General features: G+C 45.4%; 1 protein-coding gene across 1 annotated transcript; it reads right to left on the bottom strand.

Annotated features, from left to right (window-relative positions):
• Positions 1-318: 318 nt before the first annotated feature.
• HMOX2 (heme oxygenase 2) lies at positions 319-26,553 on the bottom strand. The gene is made up of 6 exons (XM_036308563.1): positions 26,404-26,553; positions 5,054-5,176; positions 2,665-2,782; positions 1,770-2,261; positions 679-805; positions 319-589 (listed from the first exon to the last, which is right to left on the bottom strand). Exons 2-6 carry the CDS (start codon positions 5,134-5,136, stop codon positions 462-464), a joined length of 948 nt encoding a protein of 315 aa, XP_036164456.1. The 5' UTR covers positions 5,137-5,176; positions 26,404-26,553; the 3' UTR covers positions 319-461.
• Between the last annotated feature and the right edge of the window lie 423 nt (positions 26,554-26,976).

Consider the following 26,976-nt stretch of genomic DNA (forward strand, 5'->3'; position numbering starts at 1 on the left):
GAGCCCCCCAGTAGAGCAGGAGCATCCGGGGAGTCCCTTCCCTCCCACAGGGCTACAGCACCTCGCCTTGGCCTGGCTGGCTGCTCCGCTCCCAGCAGGGGAAAGATACCCACCTAAATGATGACACAGCAGGAACAAAAGGAGAAAAACCTCAGGGTGAGAGGTGTGGGTGCCCAGGAGCAGAGCTGGTTCCACAGGCCCAGGCCGGTCACTGAGCTGCACTAGCTGTTCCCAGTGCTACAGCCTGGGCAGCTGCAGGAAGGGTGAGCCTCTACTCAGCTCAGCATCTGTCAGCAGAGGACACTAACAGGCAGAGGCTTTAGTGTCTGGCTTTTATTGGTTGCTTTTCTCAAACCCAGCATTTTTAAAAAGTCACCTGGGGTGGTGGTTTTGTCACAGGTAGAGGCGGGAGCGGGCCAGCAGTCACTCAGGAGGAGGGCGCCAATGTGGTGATGGGTCTTTCACATGTAGTACCAGGCCAAGAGGCCAGCAGCCAGAGCCACACTGGCGGCCAGAATGAACTGGAGGCTGGGCTTGCTCAGCACAGCTATGGCTGTTCCAACGGGACAACTTCTACCCTCCAGGGCACCTGTGTGGCAGCACCAACAGGGACATGGCATCAGTGGGAATGCTGACACACCTGCCCTAGGAGGAGAGCTCGGGATATACAAGACCTACCTTTGTCTTGGTTAGCAGTGTAATAGGGGCATTTACGCACATCTCCTTTCCCATTGTGCACGGGGAGCCCATCTTCCACGATCTCTTTGGCCAGCAAGGAGCCAGCCTGGTCCAGTTCATTGAATACCTGAAGGAGCAGAGGAGCAACACCATCACTGGACTGCTTAACTCTGCTTTCAGAGAAAAACCTCTTTCTTCTGCGCAGAGGGAGCTGGAGCAGGTAAGGTTTGCTCAGCAGGTAAGGTTTGCTCAGGGGTGCAAACCAGCAAAACGGCAGCTGCACTTGGGGACACTGACCTGGCACTTCTCCCTGGCACAAGCTCTGGGAAGTATGGTCGTACCTGTGCTGTCCAGCAGCCTACAGCTGCTGACCATGGTGGATCTTCCCCGGGCACTAACCACACACAGCCCACGACTGAAACTATCCAAGGTACAGACATGAGAGTAAAAAAACACTCTTTGAGCCATGGTACTTCCCCACTTCCAGCTGCTGGGTATTTTTAGCAAGAAGCAATAGGAAAAGGAATACGGAAGAATAAGGCCCTAGCAGGGCTGACCCATCCTGAGTAGACCCTGGAGCCCCCTGATGTCAGGTTAGAGGGCTGACAGGCCTGTGGTTAGGCTGATGCTTCACTTCCCTCCAGGGCCACTTGACTGGTGCCTGGATTCTGGGGACAGAATCAGCCTCAGCCCCATCTAAAGGGTACCTGTAAACTGAGTTATGCTCCTTGCTCTCCGTTGTTCTCTCCCTGAACTCACCAAGCAAGACTTTTCATAGCAATCCATGCTAAAAAGGAAGAACTCCATTCCTCAAAACCAGAATCCTGTGGTGAGGGGGAGGGAGACAACTCCATTCTCCCCAAGCTCACATCATGGTGAGGCCTCACCCTTCCCAAAAACAAAACACAGAGGCGGTCTATCAAGTAAAGCAGAGCTATCACTGGACTCATGCCCTCTGTGGCCTATTTGGTCCCTCGAATTTCTCTCGGGCTGGCTGTAGAGCATTTGTCCTAATGCACCAGTGTCCATTTGGGCAGTTCTGATCAGCTCACACCATCAGAGGCCCCTTTCCACCCGGCCCCAAGCAGTACCTGCATGTTGTACTCAAAGGCCCTGTTGGCCTCCTCCACAATCTTCTCTTTGGTTTTCAGGTTCAGGTCCAGGGCATTCATCCTGGCCCGGTAGAACTGTTTGAACTGTTGTGCGTTGTCCACATTCTCAAACAGGTAAAATTGGGTCCCCTCCCCTGTGCTGGGGAGTTTCAGAGCCCTCTGGGCCACCTTCTTAAGCACCTGGCCCCCCGAGAGGTCCCCCATGTAGCGGGTATAGGCATGGGCCACCAGCAGCTCCGGCTCATTCTGCCCCACATGGTGGATCCGCTCCACATACTTTTGGGTGGCCTCAGAGCACTGCACCTGCTTCTCCCAGTCCTCACCAAAGAAATACTCCATGTCCTTAATCAGTGCCTCCTTCCGGTGCAGCTCCATGGGGAAGTACAAGGGGGCGAAGGCTGGATGGTGCTGGTTGCGGTCCATTTCCTCCTCGAGGGCTGAGTATGTGAAGTAAAGTGCAGTAGTGGCCAGCTGTTGAGGGTGATGGGGAGAGACCAATGGAAAGGACTGTGGGCCTTGGGTAGCAGCTCCAGAGCCTACCGCCCACCGTGTCTGAGCAGCTGAAGGCAAAGGCTTGAACAGCAACCCCCTTTCCTGTCCCCAAAAGCCCATTTTTATACAGCGAATTATTTCACACACTCAGAAAACTCATGTTTCTATAAGGAATGACATGGTGAATTCTTTGGACATGGATACTTCTGCTTTCTTTACATCACTATGTTATTCCACTTAAGCCATGGAAACTATAGCCTGGCATCAGAAAAGAGGAGAGTGTAACAAAGGCCTTGCTTCTCCCTTGGAGCAACTCCAGGGGGACCTTTCTCATGGGACGATGGCCCCCTAACCCGAACCCATCCATGACCGAGCCACAAACCTTAAACAGCTCTTTCTTGATGTTGCCTTTCAAGAAGTCCTTAACAAACTGGGTGTTTTCTGCCCGGTCATGTGCTTCTTTGGTCCCTTCCTTTAGGAGCTCAGAGAGGTCAGCCATCCTGTAGAGCAGCGATTTTCAAACTTTTGCATTTCATGGCACACATAAACTAATTACTAAAATTCTGTGGCACAACAAAATATATTTATTGTCAATCTGACCAAAAAAATATGTATAATTATGATTGGTTTATAAAAATAATAGTACTTACCTACTCTTTTTGCTCCAAAGTGACTTTAAAAAATCAGGTGCCTATCCTTACTATATAATAAAAGGCTAATATGCAAATCAACCAAACTGCAGAATGACAGGTCACTATGACGTGCACTGACCACAGGGGGCAGACACTCAATGCAGGAGCTGCCCCCTGGTGGTCAGTGCGCTCCCACAGGGGAGCGCCACTCAGCTAGAAGGAGGCTCATGGCTGGGGAGCGCAGCGGCGGTGGCAGGAGTTTCTCCCACCTCCACAGCAGCACTAAGCTGTCAATCGGACATCCCCCAAGGGCTCCCGGACTGCAAGAGGGTGCAGGCCAGGCTGAGGGACACCTGACACCGAGTACATGAATTTTGTATACCGGGCCTCTAGTACTTGTATATAAGGTTTTCTGATACCAAGAATTAACCAATCCTTAATTTGTGATGTGACCAATAAAATGCAACTCTATATATGACCTATATATTTATGGTTCAAAACAGGCAGTCACTGGATGGCTATTGTGTTGGCTGTTGTCATTTCTTTATTTGACAATCTAAGGGAAAAGAGGTCAGTGCCCCTGACTAACTAGTCAGGTATTGCACATTTTAAAAATTCTTGCAGCACACAAGTTGAAAATCACTGCTAGAGAGAGACCAGGTGTGTGTGTGTGTGTGTGTGTGTGTGTGTGTGTATACATGTACATGTATGTGTGTATGAATTAGCCCTTCTCAGCTCCAGCATGTCGCTTGCTAAGCTGATAGGCAGGGGCTGCTCAGAAACTCAACTCCAGCATAGATGCATCGTCTTACCAGGAAGCACAGGGCAAACAGATATGTCTGCTACCAAGGACTTGCATAACACGGGGGACAACTGTGGCCTGCCTCTCAGCAGTGTCCCAGTCTCTGAACCACCCAAATGAACGATGCTTTGCTTCTATGGCCACCTAGTACCCAAAGAAACACACCTGTGTTCCCTCTGCTGACTTCTCCAGGGAATAGCCAGCCCTGGGGAATGTCTCCCAGAATACATACAATTGTGAAGGACTGACTGTGGATCTTCTAGACCCACAGCCTCTTCAGGATTACATGTCGCTGAGAATGAGACAAATGCTGGGAAAGTTGGAGCCAAGCAGGACCTGTGTGTGCTGCCTAACAAAATTACGCAGGATGAAATTGTGCCGCTTGATGCCAGTTCCAGACAAAGCAGAGAATGCACGACCCTAAAGATGGTGGCACTGGTAGGGGCTTGTGTGTACACACAATCTGTCTACTAGAGTGAGAAAAACTTGGCCTCTCATGGCCCAGCCTCTGCTGGCTTCTTTAGCAGAGTAGCAAGTATCACATTCTGACAGTAATTTAATATTAGCAATTATTTCAAGTTATAAAACCAACTTTGCGTCCTGGCCAGTGTGCTCAGTGGTTAGAGTGTCAGCCTGCGCACTGAAGGATCTCAGGTTTGATTCCTGGTCAAGACACACAAGACCTGGTCAAGACCATGTACTTGGGTTGCAGGTTTGATCCCCGGCCCCAGTCAGGGTGCATGTGGGGGGGGCAACCAATCGATGTGTGTCTCTCTCACATTGATGTTTCTCTCTCTCCCTTCCCACCCTCTTTCTTCCACTCTCTCTAAAACTCAATGGAAAAAATATCCGCGGGTGAGGATTAACCAGAGAGAGAGAGAGAGAGAGAGAAAACTTTGCCCATGATGAGAGGATAATAATGGAGAACAGGCCCCAGTAACTTGAGGCTTAGAGGAACTGGTCCTACCCTGTAAGAAAAACCCCTGGAGTTGGAGTTGTTCCCACATTCTAAGAGTCTGTGGAAGATACTGGAAAAGATGCCAGTTTTGCCTCTAATTACTCTTTCTCTCCCCAGACGACAAAATGCTTAGGGTTTTAGAAGAAAAAGGACCAGGATCACCATCAAATTCTGTTACTCAGCACCCTTAGCAGTGCCTGCCTGTCTCCTCTGGGACACACAGGGAGAGTGCTGAGCAGCCAGGGTGCTGTCTGCTGTCTTGGCCAGGCACTTTGAGGGCCACAGCAGCAAGGCTCCTGACTGTACCTGGTGCCTGCAGCACAGGCAGCCACGTGTGCTAGGCATGCAGGCCCTGGCTCCGCTCTTGGCCCATCCTCACCTGCTGGGGGTTTCCCTTTTCGGGGCGGACCTCTGTTTCTCTGACTCTTCTACCCCCTCGGAGGTCTCCAGTTCCATTAACATTGTTGCGAGTGTGGTTCTTGCTGCCCTTACTCCTTGGGCCCTGTGGAGATAAAAGGAACAGGTGATGTGGAGCCCACATCAGTCATTTCCCCAAATAACCTGCTAGCTCTGCTCTCCTCAGAGCCACCTCACCAAGGAGTCAACCACACTTCTCAGAGGTGTTTTCCTTCTAATAAAGCTCTGCCGTCACTGGGACTATATGTGAATATGGACAGAATTTTATTATGGACAGTGGATTAGGTAATCTATATATATATAAAAATAGAGAAATATGCTAATTAACTGGGACACCATAACGGGTTGATTGGACAGGAGGTTGCGCGCGCAGCGTCGGGGCGGAGTGGCAGGGGCCTCCGTGTGCCTGCGCTGGGGCCTGATCAGCAGCAGCTGCAGCTGCTTCAAGGGCCGGAGAGGGAGGCAGGGCCAGACCGGAGGGTGGGTGGCACTGCGCGATTTTAAATTGCACGCTGGGCTCCTAGTAGCACTATGTTGGTGTTGAACTTGCTTTTTTTATTTTGTACTGTGATTATGTAAGAGAATGTCCTTGTTTTAGGAAGTACATACTGAGGTATTCAAAAGTAAAGAAACAGGCCATCTGCCACTTACTGTCCAATGGTTCAGAAAACGTGTGTGTGTGTGTGTGTGTACATATACGTACAGGAGAGAGGGAGGGAGGGAGACATGCAGTGAAGCAAGGCAAAATGCTTATGGTGACTGGTTAAACGGTACACAAGAATTCTTTGTACTGTTCTTACAACTTTACTGTATGTTTAAAATTGTATCAAAATTAAAAGTTACCTAAAACATAAAATACATAATCATAGATAAAGCTTAAAGGAAAAAAAAGTGCAACAGTTCTGATTTGGCAGCAAGCACATTTGTAGCCAGGCCGTCCTACCTGTTAAAGGCGTGGTGGCCTCATGCAGAGGGCAGTGGAGCAGGGCACTAAACTGTTAAGCCAGGCAGTTTGGAGCAGCTTCACTTTAAAGGAGAGAAGCTCAAAAGGTACCCAACAACCTACATCAGCTATACTGAGTCAACAAGCAAGCTGATTGTCCCCAGTCTACTCCAAACTCTGCTGGGCTAAAGGAAATAACGCGTTGGCTAGTCAGTATCTGCTGCCAGGAGTGGGCCTCCGTCAGCCAGGGAAACACGGCCCTACACCATACAAGCTCATCCTCCACCCTGGAGGCCTCCGCTCTTCCAGTGCAAAGGGGCAGCCCCCTCTGGGGACTTGCCAGATGAACAGCAGCAAAGATGCACAGAGCTACCAACACTGGGGCCAAATCAAGCCAAGGAAAGAACAGACCTTCATTTTTCTATTTACTGAGCATTTTCTATCTACTCTACCCAGAAACGGGTGTCAAGGGGGGGCGGGGAGGGAAGAAGAGTATGAAATGGTCCTTTTCAAAGGTTATAAAGAAGAAAAGAGCCCTGGCTGGTGTTGCTCAGTGGTTGTAGCGTTGGCCCAGAGATGGAAGGGTCTCAGTTTTCCATTCCCGGTCAAGGGCATATACCTGAGTTGCATGTTCAATCCCCAGCCCTGGTTGGGTGTGTGCGGGAGGCAGTCGATCGGCGTGTCTCTCACATTAATGTTTCTCTCTTTCTCTCTAGCCTTCCCTCCTCCTCCCCTCAACCCCCCTTCACTCTAAGAATGGAGAAAATATCCTCAGGTGAGGATTAACAACAAAAATAAGTAAGAAAATAAAAACCAATGTCTGTCTTATCCCACAGAGATAACCATTGTTGGTACACATCCTTTCTGAGTTTTCTCTAGGCATATAGTCACATCTGTTACCTTTTGGGATGTTACAGTGGTTTACTCAGCATGATCTTTCTGAACCTTCCCTTTCCTTTAGGTTTAGCAATGGGATTAATGACAGGAATTAAATGAGAACATGGAAGGTAAAGTTTTAGCATAGCACTCAGTAAATATTAAATAGGATTGTTTGTACTTATATTTTGATTGTGGCTTACTGATGTTCTCCAAGAATGCTTAGAAAATAAATATCAAAAAGTGAAATAAGCCGAAACCGGTTTGGCTCAGTGGATAGAGCGTCGGCCTGCGGACTGAGGGGTCCCAGGTTCGATTCCGGTCAAGGGCATGTACCTGGGTTGCGGGCACATCCCCAGTGGGAGATGTGCAGGAGGCGGCTGATCGATGTTTCTCTCCCATCGATGTTTCTGACTCTCTATCTCTCTCCCTTCCTCTCTGTAAAAAATCAATAAAATATATTTTAAAAAAAAAAAAAAAGTGAAATAAGCCCTAGTCGATTTGGTTCAGGGGATAGAGCATCAGCCTGTCGACTGAAGGGTCCTGGGTTCGATTCCGGTCAAGGGCATGTACCCCAGTTGCAGGCTCCTCCCTGTCCCCGGCCCTGGTCAAGGCATGTGCAGGAGGCAACCAATTGATGTGTTTCTCTCACATCGATGCTCTCTATCTCTCCCTTTTTCTTCCACTTTCTCTTAAAAAAAAATCAATGGAAAAATATCCTCGGGTGAGGATTAAAAAAAAAAAGTAAAGTAAGCAGACAAAAAATATGCATGGTACCACTTATATGGGGAATCTTTAAAAAAAGAGGAGGGCTGAAGTCACAGAAACAGACAGTAGACCAATGGTTGTCAGGGGCTCAGGTGGGGCAATAGGTTAGTAAAAGAGTACAAATTTTCAGTTATAAGATACATAAGGTGTTATGTTAAATCAGAAGCTTCCTAAGAGCCCAATCATCAAGACTCCCTCAGACTATTTCTCAGAGTCCAATACCATGTTCTAAACCACTTAGAACCCAGCATCCTGGGGAGTCACCAACCTGAATTATAATTGGTGCAGTTGCACAAAAGTAATGCTTACTGAGAAAGCTTGCTAAATAAAAGGAGGCGGTGTGTGAATAAGAAAATATTAATTAAATTATAAAATACCAAGTAAAATAACAAAACTGTTAATTGGGTACTATGTCTCTAAATTAGCTGGTATGAAAGCTGGTTTTACCTTTCTTCAGATCTGACTGACTCCCTTCTTTCTCCCTCTCCTTCCCAACTCCCCTCCTGTGGTATGGATTTTCTAATGGCTTATTTATATTTCTCAAGCCTCTGAGCTGGCCCAGGCCCTTCTCACACCTCAGGGCCCAGCTGGGCTAGCTATTGCATTTACCTATCTATGCTGTGTTTTCTTTGTTGCTCCTGGAAGGCTGAGGATCTCCCCTGCAGTCCCTGCCCTAAGATGCTTTCCACAATCAGAGCTGCACATTGGTTCCCCAGTACCTCTCTGAATGCTCCATACAGGTCGAGTTCCACATCCACTACCCTGACCCAGCAGGCTGCTCCTCACCACGCCTGTGAGGACAAGCAATCCATCAGACTCTGGCTCCTTTCCTTAACCAGAAAGGAGGTCAGTGAGGCCTCTGGTTCCTTCTATCTGAAGGCCAGCCTCTGATAACTAGTACAGCTTCCTTCCCACAGCCATGGGTTGTGTGGTTGTGGCTGTGTGTGTGTTTATTCTCTCCACTCTTCAGGCAGAACAAATAACCTCTTAATTGTATACATCTTTGTCTATGATCTCACCTTAACCACTTATATTGTGATATTCAGGAGGGTAGCAGTTCAAAAATGATATATTACCTCCTACAGAAACCATGTGTCATATGTGACCCATAAATATTTTTGGTGGTAAAACACAGAATACAAGAATCCCAGACTGTCCGGCCCAGTGGCTCAGTGGTTGAGTGTCGACTTATGAACCAGGAAGTCACAGTTCAATTCCCAGTCAGGACACATGCCCAGGTTGCAGGCTCGAACCCCAATGTAGGGTGTGCAGAAAGCAGCTGATCAATGATTCTCATCATTGATGTTTTGATCTCTCCCTCTCCCTTCTTCTCTGAAATCAATAAAAATATTTTTTTAAAAGAATCCCAGACTCTCCCTGTTACTTCTCTCATTAGATAGCCTAAAGGCTTTTCACTTTTAAGTGAGAATACCTGTTTCTATTTAACAATACCATAACCAAGCTAAGTCAATGCTTAATGGTGCCACATACTCTCAGCAGATATAAACAAATAGGTGTTTGCCTATCACTAAAGTTCTGTTCTGAGTATCTATCTACATAGAAAGAGTAAATTCTAACATCGTACTTATACCCCTATATACGATCTGGGGAACAAAAAAATGCTGGGGCTACTGTGGAAGGAACAGAAGTGAACAAGCCAGGGAAAGAAAGCTGCATTTCTTCAGAGCTTCCAAACCTCTCCAGCTCTCTCAATTTTTCACCTGTAAAATAGAATACCTACCCATCGTTCAAATACTGAGAGGATCACATAAGACAATAACTGTGAAAACACTTTATAACAAATATTAACTTATTCAAAAGTTACAAAAAGAATTGAGAATGAACTCACAGCTGTTGACCAGCTGGTCTACCTACCCTAAGAGAGACGCCTGGTGAGTTTTTCAGACCTTGCTAGGATATCAGGAAACTCAACAGGAGGAAAAAGCCCTGTTCCTGGTGGTGTGGAGATGAACTTGTTCTCCTTAGCACTGTTTAAAATCCAGCACTTTTAACGGTATACCCCACACCATCGGACAGTTTTGCATCCGTCCTGCAAACGGATGTGCTGAGGAGGTACAACCTGTTTTCTGAGTTAGGTAAATAAGCAGACAAACCTCAGGGAGGCTGGAATGTGGGGTAGGAGACGACGTGTCAGTTTCCTAGGGCCACTCCTGGGTTTCAGCTCACTGTTGATTATTGCTATAGACCCAGCTCACCTTCGGGAATGGAAGGGCAACTGGGTCCTGCATAAAGGGAATGGTTTAGAGCTAAAAAGATTTTGTTTGAGATTTGGAATCCTAATGCTTAGTAACTCCATGACTGTAGGTAAGTCATAACCTCTGAAAGTATTTGTTTCCTCATCCATAAAACAGGATAACAAAACTTTCTTTGCTTCACATTCTCATGTGTGCTGTGAAGACTAAAGCTAGCCTGTGTAGCTGTTTCATGAAATGTAATGCTGCTTCAATTACTGATAATCTCTTATTGAGACAGTTGTTGGTTGGGTGATTATGAAACACTGAGGAAGAATGTGAAATCCAGTGACTCCACAGATAATTCTGAGGTCACACCTGAGTACTTCTGACTCAGCCCTCATCCTCTGGTAGCATCAGGACATGGGAATAGCTGTTCATTCCAAGGTGAGACATGTGACCACTGTAGCTAGAAAATCCACACTGCAGATGCTGCTCCATACTGGCTGAGCTGGATGTTGGGAGCAGTGGATAGTGTGAATCAACTCTAACCCAACAAGGCAAGAGGCCTCACAAAACTCTAAGGAAACCCACAGCATCTAGGTCAACAGCTTCTGACTTTATAGAATAAACTAGAGGCCCAATGCACGAAATTCATGCAAGAGTAGGCCTTCCTTCCCCCAGCTGCCAGCACCGGCTTCCCTCCAGCACCTGGGACCCGGGCTTCCCTTGCAGAGGGAGGCCCCGCCTACCCGCCACAGCCCGGTGGTCAGTGGCCTGGACCTCCCTCTGCAGGGCGATCATGGGGCAATGGCCGGGCCACCAACCAATCGCATCACACCTGCCTTGGCTGGCCTGGCGCCAGTGGGTGTCACAGCATGGTCGTGGACGGTCATCCGGATGGTCGTTCGCTGTTTGGCCGTTCAGTCGATTTGCATATTACGCTTTTATTATATAGAATGGCCCGAGGTCTCTAAACCCTGGTGCTGCCACTCCTCAGGAAATCTTCTACACAAGCTTCAGCCCTTTCATTTTAATCACTGGGTGAATGCAATCCCACAGTTCACTGAACTGATGACTATTAACTTCTTGATAAAGAGCAAGTTCTGACAAGGAGTCCTGGAAATGTGGGGACTTTGGGGACAGAGCTCTAACATCAGATTTACTAAACATACATTTGCACATCTGGGCAACAAGTGACCAGAAAGCAAAACAACTGCTAACTAGTCTAAAGGCACTGGCCTCTTAGTAACCTCAAAAACTGACATTGCTCAGCAAGTCCAAGACCTCTTTGGCAGGCTTTTCTTATGGGCAGTGTGCTTATCTCTAGCATGCTCAAATATAACTGAGCATTCAAAGCAGATACCAGGACAGAACCTGAAACATGGAAGAGCTCAGAGAAGGGGCCAGAATTTTACTGTTGTTGGTGCTAAGGATGAGTCCTGGTAAAGAGCACTTCCTGCTAAAAATGAAATAAATGCAAGCCTCTGCCTGGTCCCTGAGGGCTGAGAAGATCAAGATGCTTTAGTCCCATGAGAAGTATCTGGGGTGTGGGGGCTGAAGCCTTGCCTGAATTCTGAAATGGTCAGGCTAGGACTTACAACAAAGCCTAGGCATCACACATGCCACAAGGCTGGCTATAACAGGAAATGCAGATGAGACTATGGGTCACCCTGAGGTACCAACTTTGGAACAATCTAAAAGCATGTGTCCTGTGAATTAAGTATGAGTCAGTTAAATTTCCTTTCACTCAGGTGCAACAATTGTCATCTGTGGTTTCAGCTTCTTTCACAAAAGATGAGTACAAACAGCATTTGGGGGTGGAGGGAGAGAGTAGGTGTTTAAGATGCTTCTACTAAATTTCCATTTTGGAAAACCTAGAAGTGCTATCCGCTCCGGGGTACTTTCCTCTTTACAAACACAAACAGGCTTAATGGAACCTTAGCAGAGAGGCAAAAGGCCCTCAAGTTCACCCACAAAAGGGTGATGCAGAGGAAGAGAACCAGACTAAAGTCTAACAGACTGGGGCACACCAGGCTGTCACTTTTGAGCAGGGATCCATTGATTATGAAGAAACTAACATCAAGAGAATTAAGTAATATGGCCAAGGTCATTCAGAGAGTTAACAGTCAAGTTGGGACCAAACCTTTTTCCTTCTGAATGCAACATGATGCCCCCCGTGTCCACAGCTAACATGCATGAGGGATGAATATGATGTCACCAGACTACTAGCAACAGAGAAAGCCAGGCTATATACACTACACTGCATTTACACATGGAGTGGACAGATTTTCTAAACCACTGAGTGTCATTTGCTTTTTTAGTATGAGAAGTGAGCTCAATTCTATTTCTGAGAAGTAAATGCTTAGCCTCCCATTTAAAAATTCAAAAGCTGCTGCTGCTTGTCCCTACAGCACTCACCTTAGCTCACTCAGATTACACGACAAACAGAGAAGATTATTCCCTGAGGAGCCTTGCTTTGGTGGATTAGCAGGGCTGGAGATGGTTGGTCCCAAAGGGGAGAAAGAGGGGATGGTACCCACCACCACTCGGTGGCTGAATGGAAGCAACCAGACCTGCTATACCTTGGTGGACAATGAAGCCAGAAGCTTGGAAGCATCCAAGGGGAGGTCACAATTGGGTCTGCACATCTCTATAGCACCCATTGCCATAGTAACTACAGAGAAACAGAAGATCTAGTTTCAAGAATCTGAAATCATGTCCTCCATATGTTGAGTGTTTAAAATCTCTTCAGGCCTGGCCAATGTGGCTCAGTGGTTGAGCATCAACCTATGAACCAGGAGGTCATGGTTCAATTCCAGGTCAGGACACATGCACAGGTTGCGGGTTCAATACCCAGTGTGGGCTGTGCAGGATGCAACCGATCAATGAGTCTCTCTCATCATTTATGTTTCTCTCTCTCTCTCTCCCTCTCCCTTCCTTTATAAAATAAATAAAAAATATATTTCAAAAAATAAAAATCCTATATAATAAAAGACTAATATGCAAATCGACCAAATGGCGAACAACCGGTTGCTATGATGCGCACTGACCACCAGGGGTAAGACGCTCAATGCAGAAGCTGCCCCCTGGTGGTCAGTGCACTCCCACAGGGGGAGCGCTGCTCAGCCAGAAACAGGGTTCACGGCTGGCAAGCACAGCAGCGGTGGCAGGAACTTCTCGGGGGTCCCAGACTGCGGGAGGGCACAGGCCAGGCTGAGGGACCACCCCTCCCCACCCCCACCCCCCAGTTCACAAATGTCATGCACCGGGCCCTTAGTACACAATAAAATCTCTTCAGGGTTATCTTTTCTGGGGGTGTTTTTTTAATACATTTTTAAAATCCTCACCTGAGGATATGTGTATTTTTAATTGATTTTACAGACAGTTAGGGAGGGAGGGAAAGAAGGGGAGGGGGAGGGGAAGAGGGAAGGAGGGGGAGGGAAGGGGAGGAGAAGAGGGGGGAGGGGGAGGGAGGGGGAGGGGAAGAGGGGGGAGGGGGAAAAGGGAGGAGGGGGAGAGGGGGAGTGGAGGAGAGGGAGAGTACAGTTACGTACTCTCTATTGAAGTAGTTCAACAAAGGACATGAGTCTAGTACTCTTCTCATCCCTTCATCAGATAGAGAGACAAGGTGAGATTTGTTTGGGCACTATGATTCACACACACCTTTATCAAATATCCTTTACAGAGATTTTGGAGAAGACTGAATTTCCACCAGAAAACAGAAAAAGGTGGGGTAACTGTCCACAGATAACAAAAAGAGTCACAGTACCTTCCTGGGAGCAGGACTGATTTGTATTTGAGTTGCTAGAAGGCAAAACCTTTATTATTATTATTATTTTTAGAGAGAGCGAAAGGGAAGGAGGGAGGGGAGAGAGAGAGAAAGAGAGAGAGGAGAGAAACATTGATGTAAGAGAGACACATTAATTGGTTGCTTCCCACACGAGTGCCAAACAGGGTTGGGGATCAAACCTGCAACCCAGGTACGTACCCTTGATGGAAACTGAACCCTCAACCCTTCAGTCTGCAGGCCAATGCTTACCATTTAGTTGTCACTAGCAATTGAGGTTCCTAAGGCTTAAGATTTCTCATTAAGATGTTTTTAGTAATAGAAAGTATAAGGTATGGAAATACATTTTTTGGAAGAAATTAAAAGAACGAGGTTTATCTATATATATAAAAGGCTAATACGCTAAGTGTCCCCTCAGAAGTTCGACCAGGAGAACGGCAGTTCAACTGCTCACTATGATGTGCGCTTACCACCAGGGGGCAGTGCAGGACGAAGGAAGGCCCCGCCATGCAGCCGGCAGCCAGGGAACACTCGTGCACTGCTGGGGGGAATGCAGACTGGTGCAGCCACTATGGAAGACAGTATGGAGTTTCCTCAAAAAACTAAAAATGGAACTCCCATTTGACCTGTGATCCCACTTCTAGGAATATATCCCAAGAAACCAGAAACACCAATCAGAAAGGATATATGCACCCATATGTTCATAGCAGCACAATTCACCATAGCTAAGATCTGGAAACAGCCTAAGTGCCCATCAGTAGATGAATGGATTAGAAAACTGTGGTACATCTACACGATGGAAGACTATGCTGCTGTAAAAAAGAAGGAACTCCTACCATTTGCAACGGCATGGATGGACCTGGAGAGCATTATGCTAAGTGAAATAAGCCAGTCAATGAAGGAAAAATACCACATGATCTCACTCATTCATGGATAATAGAGACCATTATAAACTTTTGAACAGTAATAGATACAGAGGCAGAGCTGCCTCGAACAGATTGTCAAAATAGAGGCAGAGCTGCCTCGAACAGATTGTCAAAATGCAGCGGGAAGGCCGGGAAAAGTTGGGGGGCAGGAGGGAGGGGTATAAGAGATCAACCGAAGGACTTGTATGCATGCATATATGCATAACCAATGGACATGGGACGCTGGGGGGTGGGGGAGGCCAGGGGATAGACAAGGGCGAGGGGAAAAAAAAGGACACATATGTAATACCCTTTGTAATACTTTAAGCAATAAAAAAAAAGAGAGAGAAAAGTAAAACCTGGTATTTTAAATATATCTTTAATTTTCAAATATGAATGTCATAATTTCTAATAAAAAATAAGCACCCTTGAAAAAAAAATCAATAAAAAATTAAAAATTGAGGGACACACTTAAAACAACTGAACCTGAGTATCAGAATGTGGCACTCACTAGTGGATGAAGTTCATTCTGTTTTTGCAAAAATGACCCCTCATTGTGGACTTTTGCTATCCTCATGTCCCTGTAACATTGCAACAATCTACTCCTGAATCAGAGAAATTAATATGAATGAACAATGGCTGGAAATTAAATGAATAGTCGGGGCAATGGGAAACTCAAGATGGCCATTTGGTTCTTCCCAGCTCCTTGGCATTTTTCAGGTAGACTCCTTCATCTACCATAGTACATTTTAGCTGGACTTCATTCAATTGCCACTTAGTATGCATTATCAGTATGTTCTTGTTGTGTGTATGTTTTTCTGGATGAGTTGAAGCTTTCATTTGCAACAAGGATGATGCCCTCACAACGACAAAGAAATTGTTAGAAAATGTATTTCTCACTTGGGATACGTCTACCAAAATCTGTAGTGATCGGAGCACCCAGTTCACTGAGCAAATCATATGAAACTTAATGGGCAGTCTAGCGAACTTCTTGGAATTATGACTGACCCTATCACCCTCAGTTATCAGGCCAGATGGAGAGAACTATTAGAAAAACTGGATTCAAGCAAAATTAAGTTGAATTACACAGGACTGAATAAACTGATAAGAAGGGTTACAATTTTATGATTATTTTATCTGAAATATTGATTTTTTAAAATCTTTTTCAGATATAAGTAATTTTCCTTATTTACACCTCTGTAAGCAGTATTGAGGTGTTTATTTTTTCTCTAATTGATCCCACTAGACTTTGGAAACTCTTAATGAGTATTATTTTCATGGCAATATGTTTACATAAATTCAAGAAGAATATGTTCTTTTTTATAACAGGACACAATTGAAAACTCTTGACAAGGCTTTGACTGGAATACCATATTTGAAAGAACCATGAATAGTCTCTGGATGTTACCAGAAGACTCTAAGGAATTAAGATTAGCTTTGGAGGCCAATAAAAGCCCCTCAGAAAAACAGCCTTGTACTTTACATGGTTCTCAGCAGTCTTTCCAGGTAAGGAACCAAGGTTGCTTTCCTGGGAGATGGAAAAGGAAGAACCTCAAGACATTTTGGGGAATCTTGAGAAACAGAGAAATTCACACAAACTGATAGGTATTGCAGGCAAATGTTGATGGCAACTACGTGGCTTGGCTTCTTAGCCCTGAGAGGCTAATTAAAGTTCAATTTAAGCAAGACTTTTATGATCTGTTATAGCACTTATGTCCTGTTACTTATTTGTTTACATGTCTGTTTTACAGATTACAGATTATTTATTTTTGTCTCCTACTGCCCAACACAGGGCACCCAGATAATCAGGGTTTGCTGACTGGCTGAATGATTTCCAGAATGCAAGGTTTTCTCAAAATGAAGGTATTCTCAAAGAGCAGATAACAAAGGTAGTTAAAAGTGAATCCCAGAAATAAGAAAAATGGCTGAGTAGTGAGTAAGCATTTTTGAGCAACATTTTCACTACAAAAATTGCTGCTGATGAGAGTTTGGGGTGAGATTGGCCTTGTAGGGGGCCAAATAGGCGATGCTTTGTGATCAAATAACACAAATGTTGCATTGCATTGCATTGGTTTTTAAACTGGCTTCCTTATATTCCGCAGATACAACTACTGAGAACACACTGTTTATTTAGTGACTTTAAGGACTTTAAAAGCCTGATTAGGAGCATAAGCCCCCCCTCCAATACTCCCACCCCCCTTCTCTAAAGAAATGGATAGGTAAAATTTTAAAGGTCAAGCAAGCAAACACTTGCCAGCACTCCTCCATCCCATGCATGCACAGGCCACCTGATACTTGCAGATGTCTGACTCTGAAAAACCTTTATTCCCCCAGTTGGCTTTAGAGAAGGAATTCACAGTGGCAGTTCTCTTCTTGTTTGTTACTCCTCTAGGGAAGGGGTCAAGCCAAAGAAGGCAGTAGCTGTACAATCTCCTAACAAGCCCACATCCTGTCTCTAAGCACATTTTGGAAGAAAAACATCAAGACATTAGGTTATCATTATCTCAAGGGGAAAAAGCAAAATGCTAGTGATCACAACTTACTGAAAGAAAAAAAACACAGCAGTCTGACACTACAAAATTGAATAACGTCCTATTGTTTCAGGTAGCCCCCACAAACTACATAAATTAAAGATACATGAAGTGGGTGCTTATAATTCCCAAGAGGTCCACAGAACTGGTCAAACATCATCGTTTCCATTAATGATTATCAAGAAGAAATTCATGTAGCCCAGACCGTCTACTAGTACTGTCAACTAAGGACATGATTAGGCAGTAATGAATAACTGCAGGGGGGGAGGATATGACAGGGAGGGGAACAGTTGAACAGCTTATAGGCCATCACGTGCTCCAGAGCTCTGAGAGGTATGTTCAACCAAACCCTACACAGAAGGCCAACACAAAGCAAGAGCAGTGAGTGGAGCATCCATAGTTAAAGTGGGGGGAGGGTCAGGGACTCAGGAGCTCAGCTCCTCCAGTACCCCAAGGAACTCTGAGCTCGGCCTAGTTCAATGGCTGTGGTCTAGGGCAGTGGTTGGCAAACTGCGGCTCACGAGCCACATGCGGCTCTTTGGCCCCTTGAGTGTGGCTCTTCCACAAAATACCACATGCGGGCACGCACGTACAGTGCGATTCAAACTTCGTGGCCCATGCGCAGAAGTCGGTATTTTGTGGAAGAGCCACACTCAAGGGGCCAAAGAGCCGCATGTGGCTCGCGAGCCGCAGTTTACTGACCACTGGTCTAGGGCAGCGGTCACCAACCGGTGGTCCGCAGACCACTGGTCGTCCATGAGGTCCAAAAGGTTGGTGACTGCTGGTCTAGGAGAACTAGGACACTAGCTCTGAAACTGCTTCCATTTCCGATGCATGTGCTACGTGACCACTGCTCTGGGACAGCCTCGTAGGCCTTTATGTCCAAAGCAGCAGAGGGAAGCTGGTCCTGGAATTGGCCCCTGTTCCCAGACCTGCCCAGGGTTTTCTGGCTGCTGGGCCAGGGCTTCATGTACTCTTTCACACCTTGTTTCCAATACTCCAGCAGCTTCTTTTACATTGTTGATTTCAGAGAGGAAGGGAGATGGGGAGAGAGAGAAACATCAATGATGAGAATCACTGTTCAGCTGCCTCCTGCATGCCCTCCCCGTCCCCGCTGGGGATCAAGCCTGCAACCTAGGCATGTGCCCTGACCAGTAATTGAACCCCAACCTCCTGGTTCATAGATCGACGCTCAACCACCAAGCCACACTGGCCAGGCCTCCAGCAGCTTCTTGATACACATCCTGACCTTCCAAAAAGCCTGTGGTTTGTGTCTTCAATTTGCCCCACTTCCAACACTCCTTCTTAGCTCTAAATCTATATCAGCCACAACTGACTGTATGACATTGAGGACATACCTGGAGCCTCACCCACACTAGTCGGTGAGGGTGTTTAGTTGCCCTATTCCTGGAAACCAGATTAGAACACCATGTGTATGTGGGAACATGCTGTCTTTTGCATGAGCACTCATGCATGTCCCATGACAGTTGATGTTCAGTGAAAGGCTGTTTGTTTACAAAGTAATCCTAGGGTTTCTGTCTCTCATCTACCACCCAAATACCTCATCTGAAAATACGAATTCAGAGAAGTGTATTTCTGAAGATGGAAGGGTATTTTCCAGAATAGAAGAATCATTCATCTTTTTTTGGTTACAGATTCCTTTGAGAATCATATGAAGGCTTCAGATTCTCTCTCCAGGACAATCACATATAAAAAAAAAAAATGTTGCCTATGCCATTCCAGACCCACAATTCACCCGTGGACCCAGAATTCAGGTTAAGAATCCCTATTCTAAAATGAGAGACATTCTCTTTGTGGATAAGACCTCTGAGAGCTTGCTAAAGAGAGGTATCCCCTTTCTTTGACCTCCTCTCTTCTTTTCTCTATTATTTTACCTAACCCCAGTGGGTACAGTCCAAGTTCTCCTGTCTTTTCCATTTCTCAGCTCTTCACTTTCCTGACCTCCCAGAATACTGAGTGTCAGAATGACAATCATAAACCTTACAAAGTGATTTTACCGTTTCGGGTCCCCAGTGTGACTGCCAACTGCTAGTGAACAAGGACTATGCTGGGTTTGTTGTTGTTTTTGCATGCCTGCTTAGTGCCAATACTCTGCACACCATAGAGGCAATACATGCTTGCCAAATGGGCAGATATCACTTTTTCTTTGTCCCTCTATCTTTAGGCGCTTGCACTTAAAAATTACCTTCTTTGAAATCTGAGCATATGCCCTGGAAAAGCCAAATGAAAAGGGCAAGAAAACATAACCTGTAGTAGCTAGTCAACCCCATTTTTTTTTTAATCCTCACCTGAGAGAATATGTTTTTATTGATTTTTTTTTAAGAGAGAAAGAAAGGGAGAGAGAGAAACATCAATGTGAGAGAGAAACATTGATATGTTGCCTCCCATAGGCACCCCAATCGGGGATTGAACCCACAACCTAGTTATGTGCCCTGACCAGGAATCGAACCCACAACATTTTAGTGTATGAGATGATGCTCTAACCCAGCGGTTCTTAACCTGTGGGTCGCAACCCCTTTGGCGGTCGAACGACCATTTCACAGGGGTCGCCTAAGACCATCCTACATATCAGATATTTACATTATGATTCATAACAATGGCAACATTACAGTTATGAAGTAGCAACGAAAATAATTTTATGGTTGGGTCACAACATGAGGAATTGTATTTAAAGGGCCAGGAGGTTGAGAACTACTGCTCTAACCAAATGACCCATCTAGCCAGGGCAGTCACACCACTTTTGACTTTGCAAACACAAAAAGTCTTACAAAACAGGACAAACAGGACACTGAGCAAAGATACTTGGAAATTTTGCTGATAGTGACAGAAACCCAAGTGTGTGGTAGAGAAATGGAATGTTTTTTAAGTTATTTTCTAGTTAGAGGGCTACCTGCTATTACTAAGCAAACAGAAAGCTTGACTCTCCGCTTGCCTTCCTGTAGGAAAAAACCCAAGGGAGTAAAGGTTGTTGTTTTTTTAATGAGATTCATCCTTTTTTTAAAATGTTTTTATTTGAATTTTTTTTTAAGAGAGAGAGGGGGGCCCAGCCAGTATTGCTCAGTGGTTGAGCATCTACCCAGGGAACTAGGAGGTCACGGTTCGATTCCCGTCAGGACACATGCCCAGGTTGCAGGCTTGATCCTCAGTAGGGGGCATACAGAAGGCAGCTGATCAATGACTCTCTCATTGATGTTTCTCTCTCTCTCTCCCTTCCTCTCTCTGAAATCAATAAAAACATATTTTTTAAAAAAGAGCGAGGGGAAGGGGGAGAGAGAAACATCAATGGACTGCCTCTTACACGCCCCCTACTGGGGATCAAGCCTGAAACCCAAGGCATGTGGCCTGACCAGGATTCTAACTGGTAATTGGAATTACACTCAACCGAGCCACACTGGCCAGGAAGGGAGTGAAGGTTTAACACTCCTTCACTATATCTGCTTTTCTCATCTGTCTTCAAACACTATTTAGAGCCCTCTCCTGACCCACACTCAATTTTGCTTACTGATTCTTTCCCTTCATGTGCCTGCCCTCCTGCAAATTGTCCTGGAAACAGTTCTAGGTGATAACAGTTCCTCTGCAGCAGCCTGTAGTGGTCTTGCCAGAGAGAACAGCAGGTCCAGTGTCCAAGGAAGGGGATGTCTACACTTGGGCCTGTGACATGCTATATTATCAACAAACATTTATATTGTTTGCAGGCTCTGTGACTACAATGAGGCCTAAGACCTTGCAGCTTCAAGCTCGAGAGAGAGAGAGAGAGAGAGAGAGAGAGAGAGAGAGAGAGAGAGAGAGAGAGAGAGAGAGAGAGAACACAACAACACAACAATATGTCCCATAGGAGAAATACTAATTGTGCAATACAGACAATGCTAAAGATTCAGCCCTATGTTCCAAATTAACCAGGACAATTCTGATTCAAATATCCTACCCCAGCAATCAATTCCTTCAGTACACCCGAATGTTCAAACTATGGGTCCCATTGTTTGATATAAAAAATATGATCAACACAGTGACTGATGAGGCAGGCCAGCCAACTAGGTTAGCTGAAAGCATGAGGGCAGATTGCTTAATCATGCTAGCACCTTCCCTCAGCCCTCAAATAATTATGGGTTTGAATACAAGACAGTGAAATTTGAGTTTTCCAAGACTGAGAGAGAGCTCATCAGGAGAAAGGCAGGAAGCTAGGAGTATTTACAAAAAGTCAGACAGGTGGAGTATAAGACATCTGTCTCTGTTATGCCATTCTTCCCCAAAGCCCTTTTAAAGTTACTGAGAACTATGACAATAATTAAGCCCATGATACTCTTGGGAAGGAAACAAATCTATTTGTGTGACAAAAATTATTTCCCCCCCTAAACAGATGGAAGAGAATATCCACTTGCTTGGCCTCTTGCATACAAGCTGACAGTAATTATTGTCAAGCAACAATTAGCCCTTTCTTTCTTCTTCTGTTGTCCCTTTCCTCATGTATCCTATTCACTTACCTCTCTACCCTCTTGCCAGTCCACTCCCTTTTCTGTTCAGCCTGTACTTTAGACAAGGGGCCCCAAGCAAGAATCACATGGGAAATTAAAAACACAGATTCCAGGCCCAAACTTACCAAAACAGAAAGATTTGGAAACCCTTCTTAAATCAATAAGCATTCAAGGCACAAAAGATTTTACGATTCAAATGTTAACCTCATTTTTCAGATACAGAAACTGCAGCTCAAAGGGCTTAAATGTTTTTCTCATGGTCAAAAATATACTAGCGCAGCTTTATTTTTTGGAAGAAACAAACCATTTACTTTTTACCTTCTAATACAAGTGAATATGTATGTATTTGGATACATATACATAAATGTGAAACAAAACTGTCTAGTGTTGAATAGCTGCTTGAACAAAAATGATACAGACTGATTGGATTAACCAACTGATTCAATCATTTTGAAGTACAAACAAAAGTGGGTGTATCTGTACACTTTATTTTGTTTTTGTTGTTAATCCTCACCCGAGGATATTTTTCCATTGATTTTTGGGGAGAGTAGAAGAGAGAGGGAAAGATGAGGCAAGCAACAAGAAACAGGCTCTGTGACTATTTCTTGATACTTGTCTCTGTCTTTCCCTCTCTCTTCGATTGGATGCCTCCTGCACGAGCCACGCACGACCCACGTGCCTTTGACCAGAATCAAACCTGAGACCCTTTGGTTCGCAGGCTCACCCTCTATCCACTGAGCCAAACCGGCTAGGGCGGTGTATCTGTACACATTACACAGGGTGAGATACTCAAGCACATACTTAAAAAAGAACCTTCCTCAGCATTATACCATTTAATAGTAAAAATACATGCACTCTGATGCAATTCCTACTCCATAAACAGACTAAACAGCCCTTGGATTACTGCTAAAATATTTGCTTAAAAGAAATAAAGGGAGCCGTGGCCAGTTGCTCAATGGTTAGAACATCATCCAGCAGACCAAAGGTTCATGGGTTCGATTCCAAGTCAGGGGCACATACTTCAGTTACAGGTTGCAGGTTCCCCAGCCCCAAATCAATGTATCTCTCTCACATTGATATTTCTCTCTCTCTCTCTCCCCGTCTCTTCTTCCACACTCTCTAGAAATCAATGGAAAAATATCCTCGGGTGAAGCTTAAAAAAAAAAGGAAAGAAATACAGGGTGAGGCAAAAGTAGGTTTATAGTTGTTTGTATGAAAAATAATACAATAATTAGTAAATAATAATACAAGAATAAACTTTCGCATACTCACAACTGTAAATCTACTTTTGCCCCACCATGTATATCACATAGAAAATTGCATGTTTGCTAAATTTATATCAAAGTAACATTAAAACCTATTCACTGTTAAGAGCTTCATAAATTTAATTACTGTTTTGAAAAGCCTAGTTAAGGGTTAAGAATATTGCCTTGTAAGGTCTTGAATATAGATGTAATTGATATGACAACCCAGAAAGAGTTCCCAGCTCCATTTCAGTTGGCCATGATTATAATTTAGATGCAATCCTCTGTTAAACTGTCTTTAGTGAACTCCATTAACTATTGTTACTTTTTTTTTATTGATTTTTAGAGTAAGATAGGGAGGGAGGGACGGAGGGAGGGACGGAGGAGGGAGGGAGGGAGGGAGGGAGGGAGATCAATTTCTTGTTCCATTTATTTATTGGAACATTCATTGGTTAATTCTTATATGTACCCTGACATAGGATTGAACCTGCAACCTTGGCATATCAGGCCGATGCACCAACCAAATGAGTTACCCGGCAGGGCAACCACTATTATTCTTAAATGGGGAGACACTGGTCACTCAGAAAAGATTTCTTGCAAAATATATAAATAAATGTAACTATATATTCTTTCATATATGTAATGTTGCTAAATCAGACCATCAGTTATGAGCTGCTATATTTCACTACTATGTCAAATTTATTAAAAATTTAAAAAGAAAATTTCTGAGAGATTCAGCTGTTTTCATTAGTTGGCTTTAAAATGTCTAATACAATGGGAGACAATATCTTATGATAAATAAATGGAGTCAATATGGAAAAATAAACCATACAGTGAACAATATTACAGAGCACTTGAGTGGTCATCAGAATGAATTATATATATACTAGAGGCCTGATGCACGAAATCATGCAAGAGTAGGCCTTCCTTCCCCTGGCTGCCGGCACCGGCTTCCTTCTGGCACCCAGGATCCAGGTTTCCTGCCGCTGCCAGCAGGCACCCAGGACCCAGGCTTTCCTCACAGCCCTGGCTTCATCTGGAAGGTCGTCCAGAAGGATGTCCAGTCTAATTAGCATATTACACTTTTATTATTATAGATGTGTGTGTGTGTGTATATATATGTATATGTATATATATATATATATATATATATGTATATACATACATATTTTTTAAAGAAAGATCTTGGTATTAGCAGTTATATTAACTATCCCAATAATGGCACTACTTTTCAGCAGCACAAAAATATCGAGAAATTATTCAGATTACAAGACAGAGCTTTTATCCTATGTTTTTGCACAAATAAACCTAACAGATATAATTACTTAAAATCAGACAACATTCACAGTGTTGAACACAAAAGGAGTTGTTACCCAAATCTTTTAATTCTCCTACTGACCACTAACAGAAAAAGATTGCATTAAGTCAGCAAAATAGCACACATAAACTAATTACTAAAATACAAAAAAAAAAAAATTTGTTTTGCTGATCTGACAAAAAAAATAAGTATAATTTTGATTCATTCACACCAGACAGTTATTGTTGTGTTGGCTACTGTTATTTTTAAATCTGACAATCGAAGGGAAAAGAGATCAGAGCCCCTGACTAAATAGTCTGGAATTGCATGTTTTAAAAATTCTTGCGGCACACCAGTGTGCCTCTTGCAGCACATGGGTTGAAAATGACTGCATTAAATGTCTATTTTTAACTTTTTGGTTAACCATGGCCAATAATGTACCAGGGGGTAATTTATAGTTTTTCACCTCTTTTCTCTCCAAGGAGTTTCAAGCTAAATTTTAAAGTTTTACATTGAAGTATACAACTGCAATTTTCAAAAATATCTTCCTCCTGGAGGAGTGATATTCCAGTTTTTGGTACAATCCTGATCAGAGTTCAATTGAACTCTGAAAAGAGTCAGATTTTAAGAGAAAACCAAAAAGAATCAAGGCAGCCCAAAGGTCCCAGCTGTCCAGTTTTGCTTTCTAATGAGGGGTGAGCTAAATGCAATGAATACTTTACTTTCTGTAACTCAACTTTTCATTGACATTGGCATTTGTAGAGTAGCTCAAACTCCAGACTCTAGGACTCATAGCATCTCACTTTATTGGCCCAAGCAAAGGTAAAAAGCAAATCAAGTCAGACAATGGGATAATCACAGAGTTTCCTCTTCAAATGCCCAGTTAGATGAGGTCACTCAATTAGACTGTGTTTGCAAGGCCCCTCAAATTTACACACCCTCACCCAACGTTTTGTGGCTTGAGCACTGTATTTGAGAACTTTTTCCCAATTTCACTAAGTAAACTTGTAAATGCCCAATTGAACTGTGAGCTCCTGGTAAGATTGTTGATGTTTTGTCTCGTGATGTTGCTTGAAAAAAACTAAAGAATGAAGCACAGATTTACTAATGTGTATTCCTTATCCCTCTCCTCACAGAAGAAAAACTAAAAATTTTTAATATGGGAGTTCAATCAAAACACACTGGTTAACGCCATTCTCAGAAACTCAAACACACAAAACCACTAAGTTCCTGTTTCCTTCTTTTTGGGAGGAAGGTTTAAGGGGGGGGGGGGGGGACAGTTTAAATAACCCGTTTCCAATCTCTATGACTTTGTTTAGGAAAGAGCATGGGATCTGGAGGCAGCCGACCATGTGCCATCGTCTTGGTTGTGGGAGGCAGGTCAATTCCTTCACCCCCGTCTCATCACTAACCCCATTCAGAAGTAGGAAAACTATCAACTCATAGGGTTGGGGAAGTGGCCGAGGAGAGGCCTTCCTGAACTAGACGATGTTTATTTCCTGGTTCACAGAACCATAACCATAACACAATAAGGATGACAGCCACAGGCCACAAAAACCGGTTCATCAGACCAATGTAAATGGCCAGACAGGCCGGCCCTGTGCAAGGCGGTCCTGGCAGCGCTTGTGGGGCAATTACTGCATGGAGAGTGCTGTGCTTCCGAGGTGACAGGTAAACTCCCTGCCCAAATTAACCGGCTGCCCCAGGCCCTGGTCCCTCCCAAGCTGGCGCTCTGCGCCAGGGCGGCCGCGGTCACTCACGAAGTCATAACAGTGACTCAAAGGGCCCTTCGCTCTAAGGTGAGTCACATGGAGGAAGGGCAGAGCCATGGCCCGAGATAAGCCGCCACTCCGGGCACCCATCTCCGGGCACCCACCTCCGACGCGGGGGGGGGGGGGGGGGGGCGGTCCGGGTCCTCGCGGGCCCAAGGTGGAAGGACGTGCGGGTGGGAGGTCAGCAGCTGCAACCCTCACCGGAAACGCCAAGTCCACCAGCGGCGACCCCGGGGTCACCTCACCCAGCGCACTCGCGACGCCAGGAGGGAGGGCCCAGCGCGACCTCGGCCCTCGGAAACGTCGTCTACGAAGCGGGGCGCCCCCGCGCCCGGCCACCTCCCCGCTCACCCCGCTATTGCCGTCCCCACCGGATCTTCCTCAGGCCTGCGCTGGGGACACGGCGGGCCGCGGCTGGCGGAACCCAGCTCCCGAAAAGCAGCGCCGGCCGAAGCCCGCCGAGGACCCGGGGAGAAATCCGGAAGGGTGCGGGCCACTCACCAGCCTCGGCTCCACTTGGCCGGCCGCAGGTCCGTCCGTCCGTCCGTCCGTCAGCAGCAGCCTCCGCGCGTCTGTCAGGAACAGTCTAGCGAGCGGGCGAGCGCGAGGGCGGCCCGACGTGCGCACGCAGCGGGGGCGGGGCCTGCGGAGGACACGCCTCTGCGGCGGGCGCGTGGCTCCTCTCTGGGCACCCAGGTCGGCCCAGGAAGTTGGGTGTTTGTGAATGAACGCGAGCACCAATAAGAGCAGGTGTTTATGAGGCCTCCTCCCGGCCACGCGCTCTTCTTGCCCGATGTCACCACCTCTGCAGGCTCATCTTGCGCTAGGCTCCACCTGTCCTTTCTGTTCCAGCCACACTGGCTTCCAGTCATTTCTTTAACCATGGGGTTGGCTGCAGATTAAATGACTGGCTGGTAATGTCCAGTGTTGGCAAAGGTGTGGGAAGTTTGCAGTTTTTGTTAGAGTTATTGGGTGTCCACAAAAGAAACTCCAAACCTAAAGAAAAGTTTAAAATAGTTTATTAGAGCCAAAGATTAGGTGATGGCGAACCTATGACACGCGTGTCAGAGGTGA

This window comes from Myotis myotis, unplaced genomic scaffold, assembly GCF_014108235.1.
Source record: "Myotis myotis isolate mMyoMyo1 unplaced genomic scaffold, mMyoMyo1.p scaffold_m19_p_5, whole genome shotgun sequence".
NCBI classification, from domain to species: domain Eukaryota; kingdom Metazoa; phylum Chordata; class Mammalia; order Chiroptera; family Vespertilionidae; genus Myotis; species Myotis myotis.